This window comes from Herpailurus yagouaroundi, unplaced genomic scaffold (assembly GCF_014898765.1).
Source record: "Herpailurus yagouaroundi ecotype Mexico unplaced genomic scaffold, PumYag 182, whole genome shotgun sequence".
NCBI lineage: Eukaryota > Metazoa > Chordata > Mammalia > Carnivora > Felidae > Herpailurus > Herpailurus yagouaroundi.
This window is the reverse complement of record NW_024412413.1, coordinates 14,618,305-14,626,324: the sequence shown is the minus strand read 5'-3', so window position 1 is coordinate 14,626,324 and position 8,020 is coordinate 14,618,305. Positions and strand designations below refer to the sequence as shown.

At 48.6% G+C, this 8,020-nt stretch overlaps 1 protein-coding gene across 1 annotated transcript in view; it reads right to left on the bottom strand.

Annotated features, from left to right (window-relative positions):
• Positions 1–231: 231 nt before the first annotated feature.
• SYN3 (synapsin III) overlaps positions 232–8,020 on the bottom strand; it is a 409,364-nt gene continuing 401,575 nt past the window's right edge. The window contains exon 13 of the mRNA XM_040491835.1: positions 232–5,985. Coding sequence (XP_040347769.1) covers positions 5,853–5,985 — 133 coding nt within the window. The 3' untranslated portion in view covers positions 232–5,852. The remainder of the gene's footprint in view (positions 5,986–8,020) is intronic.

Below are 8,020 nucleotides of genomic sequence, written 5' to 3'. Positions count from 1 at the left end.
CTGAAGCAGCATTTTTGGACAACTGTGGGGTTATGGGGACTCTTGTTTCTGGCTGCTTCTGGAGCGGAGTTACGATTTTTTTCCTTGTGTTTGCAACGCTTGGTACCTAATTTGTAATCTAAATAGATGACCTCTTTCAACAAAGTTTTCCTGCTTTGAGTGCTGGTCAAGTACTTGTTCTTCAAAGTCGCCTCTTAACTACTCTATTGGAAGAACATTTTGCTTTTAAGGTTTAAAATACACAAAATTCAAGATTTATTCTTCATACAAGAAAAAGGCCAAACACAAATGTCTTATCATACAGTATAGAAACATGCTATCGTGACAAATAAAAATCTGAATCGCAACCCAGGAATAAAACACTATTATATCTGCAGACAATATTTAGGAATATTGCCGATGTCTTCCTCCTTTTTAAAAAATCTGTTTTGCATATAAGGAAATGGCTTGGAATGTTATATGCTGCAAGAATATTTTGAGTCCTACATACACGTGAAGGTATTTTTTTGCTACACATATAGTCTTTATTTCCATCACAGTGAAGAAAATTCAGTCAGTACTAGGATTTTCTAGAGGCCATGTCACCCTTAGTAGCTTACTGTGTATAGGCAAAGGATTGGGGCTTTGACATTTCTTTCTGTGGTATTTTGTAATGTCTGAGCTGTAGGACAGCTTTTTAAACAGTGTCCACTAGATGCTGTGTGGCTTTAACTGGGTCTGGGCTGAAAGAATCACCTGAAGCTTCGGTGGGCCCAAATCCACCCTTCTCTACTTCTACATCCCTCTGTGGCCATCTGTGCTGTTAGGTTTGCACTGTGTGGGTATGTGTGCGGTGGGAGGATGTAGTGATGACCAGAAGCACCAAATCCTGTAAAACAATGAGTCTGCCAAGTGTCCTTTTTGAATGGTTCTCGAGAGGTCTGGGAACTGCTGGTGTCCCATGGATGTGGGTGCTCCTTTCTGACACCTCACCTGGGACTTCCTGGCCAGTGTGACACATCTCTTAATTGAGAGTGTGTGCCACACGCCTAAATCCTCCAGCAGTTTGTTCTAAATTCTTAAAACAGCCTCAAAGCTTTTCCTCTTGGACACCTAAAGTTATGGTTAGAAGCTTGTAAAACCCTACATCCTCTTCATTAGGCTGAGACTGTGGAGCTTTATATATTGCTGGTGCGTCACGAGCATGAAGTCATGGTTTGGCAGCAGCACGTCCCCCGCGCGACTCTGACCATCGCTGAGAATGTTGTGGAGGCAAGCTCGTTGAGAGCGCTGCGGTAAGCGTTTTGGGAAGATGCGGTTCTCCATTGGCTTGTAGCCTTAATGGCTTTCTGTGGCCCCGTGTTTTTCCCTTTAGTTATTTTTATTAATGGGAGATTGCCCTTTTTCTCCCCCTTCTCTTTATAAGTGAAAGCTATGGTTTGGCAAGGCTGGACATCAAATCATGGGAGGTATCCTCTCCTTCCAGTGTAAGGTTTTGGGATTCCTCATGTAAAGGCAGTTGCATTCTGTCCTCTCTCTGTCTGGCTTGGTGCTCCAATTCCTGCGATCACTGCTTAGCCCCGTATCTCTGTAATTCTTATTCTGATGGAGCTGGACACTCCTCCCTCTGCTCCCTGTGCTGGGGGCCCAGGGCCAAGGTCGGCTTTCCTCCTTCCCTGGGCAGTAGCTGCCAAGAGCCAACTTGCTTCTGCCCTAGACTCCATAAAGACCGTAGACAACAAATACTTCAACTATAGGAGTTTGGAAACGGAAATTACAAGCAGGAGGACCAATCAAAACACAAACGATGGGAAACAAAAGGGATTTTAAAAGATTCACGCACACGCACTGTAGAAGGAGCATTCAGTTTTTGATTGGTCTTCCCTTCGAGGGACACCCCCCTGACTTCAAGAACCATGTCCCAGCCATTTTCATCTTTCTCTCAGCCGGGGCCAGTCGAGAAAGAGAGAGAGCTCTGAACCCAGCATCTAAGAGTCCCAGTCTCATCTAGCTGGGCTGCATATTCTGTCTGCGGAAACACAAGGGAGGCTCTGTGCCCTTTATGCATTGTGTTTGGTTAATGGACCGATCTGACTTGCTTGTTGCCCAAACTTCCAATTTGTCTCCAACCAAACCCCAAGTGGCTGCCTTCTCTTAGAGTCTTAATACTAGACTCAAAGTCTGAATTTTATCAGTGACTGTGTGGGAGTCGGGGATAGCTTTTGACATCTGTCAGTACAGTTAGTAACCAGCGGCATGCTCTCCAGGATAAAGAAAAACATGCGGTATGAGAAAAGTGCTCTTAGACCCTGAGCTACTCCTCCATATAATTCAGCCACTGCTTGGATCTGCCAGGCTGACTTAACCGGCCTAAACCCTGACTCTGACCTTTCACCAGCGCTAAGCACTGAAAGCAGAACGAACCACTGACCTGCTTTATGTAGCTGAATAAAACACCAGCTGTCTGCTCCCCAGACCTGGGAGGGGCCGGGTTCCGAAAGGAGGTGGTGTGTCTGTGGGCCAGGGCTGTTTCTGAAGCTCTGGTGTGTGCTGTGTGCCGTGTCTGGAAGGGGCTCCTTGGCCCTGGGTCTTTGCTGTACAAGGGGCCCTGGGTCTTTGCTGTACAAGCCTTGGCATCGTCCTGGCCTGCAGGCCACAACCTCTTCTGACTGAGGCTGATGTTTGGCTCCCAGCCGTAGTGGCCCTGAGGCTCCCCACCTCCATGGTCAAGTGCACTACAGGGGATGCCTCATTGGCCCCCCTGATTCTGCTCACCTCCGTTCCTTTTCACACTCAGTTTAGAATCCGAGACCTCTTTCTGAGGCTTAAAAAAACAAAACAAAACAAAAAAACGCCGTAGATTTTCTTCAGTTTATCTCATTTTACTATTATATGGGTTCACTTCTGTTCCTGGGCAAGTGACTTCCTCACACTGACACTCTTGTAGACAGCCCTTTTCTCCAGCCTGAACACTTTGTGTACATTTCATTAGTTTCCTAGTTTTCTAGGAAGGCCAACCTAAAACATGTCCTGAACACCTGTGTGCCGAGGAATGTGCCCTGTGCTTGACTCACGTAGCAAATTCACGAGGTACCCACGCCGGCTTGCCTTCCCCGTGAACTCCTTCCACTGCAGACTCCGATGAAAACTTCAGAGGGTAGCTGGTGTTTAGGCTCCTGGGCTGTGCCACTGTATTTGTTACCATGTGAGTGAAGGCCCTTCCTCCCTGACCCACCAGCAGGGACTGAACGTCAGGAGGGAGTGCGGTAACGATGGAGAGAACACAGAGAGGCCATGGAAGAGCGAGGATATGCATATTCAGTGTCCCTGGAAAGCTGACATCACACCTAATTAAACTACAGCACCATCTTGCCATGGTGAGAGGGGGAAGACCTGGACCGAGTTATTTTCTCTGGCTGGTGGCAGTGTCCCCTGAAGCTGCATCCTTAAATCCCCGTTCATTGTGCTACACCCTTGGCACCCATGGTTCAGCCTCACCAAGTCAGCCTGGAGGGAAAATGCCAGCCTTTCTTTGGGTCAAAGTTGTGCAACAAAGCAAAAACCAAACCACCTGTCAGAATCTCTATAGAGTGACTCCTTTATTCCCTTCTTTTTGCCCTTTCCCATTCAAAAATGTCACAGCTATTAAAGGCTAAGTGTTTGGAAGGAACACGTGTTAGCCTATGTGTGGCCAACAGTCCATTTTGGGGGTCTATGGTCTCTGTAAGACCATTCCTGTTCTCTACATTCATACTCAGACCAGTGGGGAAATTGACTCAAATGTGCCGGTTATAAACTAGTGTTATGTCATGGATCACATGTGTGCACGGTTATAAATATCAGGATGCCTGGTCTGATTAAAAAAAAAAAAAAATCTTGTGCTACTGTAGTGGGAGCATCTGGGAGTTACAGCTTGAATGTTGAGAAGTTTTTAGGGACAAGGGACAGAATATAAGAAAGTGGGAAAATGTAAGCCGCGCAGTCACTGTTGGCAGAGCCACGAATTTTTGCTCAGCGAAGGAGTGGGTGCCTGGCTGTAAAGAGCCCACACCAATACTGATCTCATGCAGGGGGCCTTCCCACTGAGCTCAGCTCAGGGCTGCTGGTCTAACTTCAATTTGCATGCAAAATGCTTGGGGAGACTGACAAAGACAAGGTTCTGGGCCTTATGACCAGAATTCTGCCTCCTTTGCTCTGAATTGAAGCTAGCTGTGCCCACGCTTTGAGAAACTTTGTCCAGCCTATGACCACTCTGTTGTGTGTTTCCAGTTGTGTTTTATTACTATGTGAGAATCAGGTGACCTTGACTTTTTCCGACCTTAATCTCCAATGTACAAGAGCAGTGGCTGCCTTAGGTGTTTTCTATGCTCTTGATCTCCCCAAACATGCCTCCATGACATCACACCTTGCCCTATAAGTTGTCCCTGCTCCTTTATTCAGAATGCAGCTCCACGCCACGGACACGTTCATTGTTACCTCCCTCTCTCCTTCTCTGTGACCAGGGAGGGAGAGACATGTCTCAAGTCGCAATGTAGGCTGTAAGGGGAGAGTGTGGTGGCTACGTTCAAATGTCCTGGGCTCTTTTTGGGACCAGGAGGCTGGTTCTGGCACCTACAATGTTTCTAGCACCGGGCATGTGGTGATTTGGGGGCAGCCCTGCACCCCATCTGGTCATGGGAAGCAGTCCGATGTAGGGAAAAAGCTTTGGAAAGGGAGTCATGGCATTGCCCAGCCCTGTAGCCCACTTGTTCTGTGAAGTAAGCTTGGCTTAAGCAAGGTTCAATCTTGTTTCTTCACTGCAGGAATTCCAAGAGCCTTTGACACGTAATGTGTACTACCCATCTCAAAACAAGAAATACAAAGTATTTCCTAAACATGTTTGACCATGGGACCCTTTTGTACCTGAGTCACCTACCAAAGCCTTGCTGTAAACCGTTGGTGAAATGCCAACCTGGAAGTTACCACCACTTCGCTTTCTCAGCCTGTGTTATTGATCTCCTGATTCTCTCCGGTTCCTCATATGTCCTTGAGGAGGGAACATTTCTGGCGGGAATTCGGGGAGTTCTTGGTGGTGTAACGCAGAATGGGTGGAGGAACGCTGACCTGACTCCTTCCTTGGGAAGTTGAGGGCATGTTCTTTTGGGAACTAGGGATGATTTGTAGAACTGTCGTCTGCTCTTGGCTGTCCGATCTGGGGGTGAGCAGCACTTCAGGATTTCTTCTCCATTTCTGTTGAGTTCTGAAAGGCCCCACTTGTTACACAGGATCTGATTTCATTCCACTGTTCTTAAGATCCCACCGGGAGCCACATGTGATGGACCTTTGCCTTTCTGGTCTGAGGGGTGATTGAGCCTGGATGGAGCTAGCATGGGTAGGTAGTATGTTCCCCTGGCTGGGCTTTTCTCCTTTTGTTTGCAAAACATGGTCAAAAGATTATTGCCTCCTATGTTGCTGAGGTCCGACTACAGTGTCTGCATTTGATGGAGGTGAGGCAAGGCCTGGAGGGGACCTTCACCTGAAGGCGAGCAAAACACTAACAAGAAATGTGAAAACTAGCCACACACAGACATTTCACTTGGTTATCTGAGGCAGGGGAGCAAGCATCTGGGTGGGCAGGGTGATGTGATGCCATTAGGGCCTGATTTGATGAACCCGGAGGCTCTCAAAGGCCCACCACTCAGACGATGATGCTGGAATGTCATGGTCAAGGGAGGTGGGAACACATATAGATACTCAGTTCCTGGATCAAAGGCATTTAGAGAGTATATTCTCAGGCCCTCCATTCTGTTCCCATCGGGAACCAAGGCCGAGAAGGAAGAGAGGCAGGAAAAGGGGGAGTGTAACAGCACTCCCCTGTCCCAGCGTGGACAAGGTTAGTCAGAGAACAGGCTGGCAAAGGACTTCCTCAGGTTGCGGATGGTTTCGGCCTTGGCCTCGTCTTCACTTGGGGTCCCGCGCTGAGAGGTGTCAGATGTACTGAGGCTGGTAGTCAGGGACTGGGATTTGCTGAAACAGAAAGGCAAAGGGGGTTGGGGGTGACAAGGCCTGGGAAATGAGACACAGGGCTTGCCGGGAAGCCAAGCTGGGTGAGCCCAGTCATCACGATGACAGGATGACCGGAAACCTGGCATCCCAACGCTTACATGATGCTGAGTGCATCACACACGTTCTTTAACCTGCAAGGTGGTTATCAGTATCCTCCAATTTTAGGTACAGAAATTGGGGCTCTCAGTGAGTAGCAGGGGAGTGCCTGAGGATCACATTCGTTCCAGCAAGCCGGGCTGCTCACTGGCAGGTGTTACTAGATAGCAGCTTGAGCACTCTCGTGCCTCCGCGCACAAACCTGTGGGGCCGACCGTAAAGTGCTGTATCAGCATCGGGTGGTGGCTGCTCCTCCTGTACTTTCTGGCACGAGTTTGGAAATCAGGAGGCCCGTGTTCTGGACCCCGCCCTGCCATCTGACCTCTCTGGCCTTGGCAGGTGGCGTACTGCTCAGGGCCTCTTTCACCTCATCGGTAAAAAGGAGGGCTGGTCTTGGGGCGCCTGGGTGGCTCAGTCGGTTGAGCGTCCGACTTCGGCTCAGGTCATGATCTCGCGGTGTGTGGGTTTGAGCCCCATGTCAGGCTCTGTGCTGACAGCTCGGAGCCTGGAGCCTGCTTCCGATTCTATACCTCCCTCTCTGTCTCTCTGCCCCTCCCCCGCTCTCACTCTGTCTCTCTCTCTCTCTCTCTCTCTCTCAAAAATAAACATTAAAAAAAATTTTATTAGGGGCGCCTGGGTGGCTCAGTCGGTTAAGCAGCTGACTTCGGCTCAGGTCATGATCTCATGGTCCATGAGTTCAAGTCCCACATCAGGCTCTGTGCTGACAGCTCAGAGCCTGGAGCCTGTTTCAGATTCTGTGTCTCCCTCTCTCTGACCCTCCCCCATTCATGCTCTGTCTCTCTCTGTCTCAAAAATAAATAAACGTTAAAAAAAAATTATTAAAAAAATTTTTTTATTAAAAAGGGAGGGCTGGTCTAGCCCACCCTCAGGCTTCTTCTCTGTCACTCTGGGCTTCACTTCCTGCCTTTTCCATCAAGCTTTTGCTGCAGCCTCTGGCCTGCTTCGGGATTCTCAAGGTGTCCACTGTTTGAACCTTTGTGCCAACCTAGTGCTAGGTGACAGGGCTGTGGAGAGGGATGTGATTCGGGCCTTGACCTCAGGAGGCTCACATTCTAGTGGAGGTGACAGACACAGGAAGAGGTGATACACATAGGCCCCAAGCTTAAGAGATCCACACATGGTCTTGCCATCACCATACAGGTAGAAGCACAGAGAAGTTGCGTAATGCTTTTGAGGTCATGCAGCTTTTAAGTGGTAGAGCTGGGACTGGAACCCAGGCAGTCTGACTCGAGTCTGTGCTGTCAACCACGATGCCATATTGCCTGGAGGGACACTTGCTAATATCTATCAAATGGAAAATGCATTCATCCTTTGATCCTACAATATCATCGCTGGTACTTTCTCCACAGCTGAGCCTGTGGAGAAACACACATGACAAACAGTGTGTGTTCAGGGTTGTTTGCTGCCGGCTTCTCTGTAAGAGCAAACCAAATTTCTCTTTGTGGTGGGTTCGATCAGAGTACAACTATACAGTGGCAGACGATACAGCTGTGAAAAGGGGAAAATGTCAATGGACGCAGTGGATGAGCTTAGGATTTACTGTTAAATGTAAAAAGCAAGGAGAATGGTGTGGATAGTAAGTACTGCCGTTTGTAAAAAGTGGGGGAGGGAAGCAACATACATTTTTGTACTTGCATGAGGAATACACAAGGAACTAACAAATGTGGTCACCCCTGGGGAGCAGGGGGCCGGAAAGCACTGGCCGGGAATGAGATGGGAGGAAGGTTTTTCAGTGTGTACCTCTGATGTCGTGTAGATCTTTGAACCGTGTGAATGCATCACCCATTCAGACGCATCCTGGTTAGCCCGATCCATGGGCTGAGTGCCCTGTGTTCAATTCCAGCTCTTCTACTCACCAACAGTGGAGCTTGGGCAATTC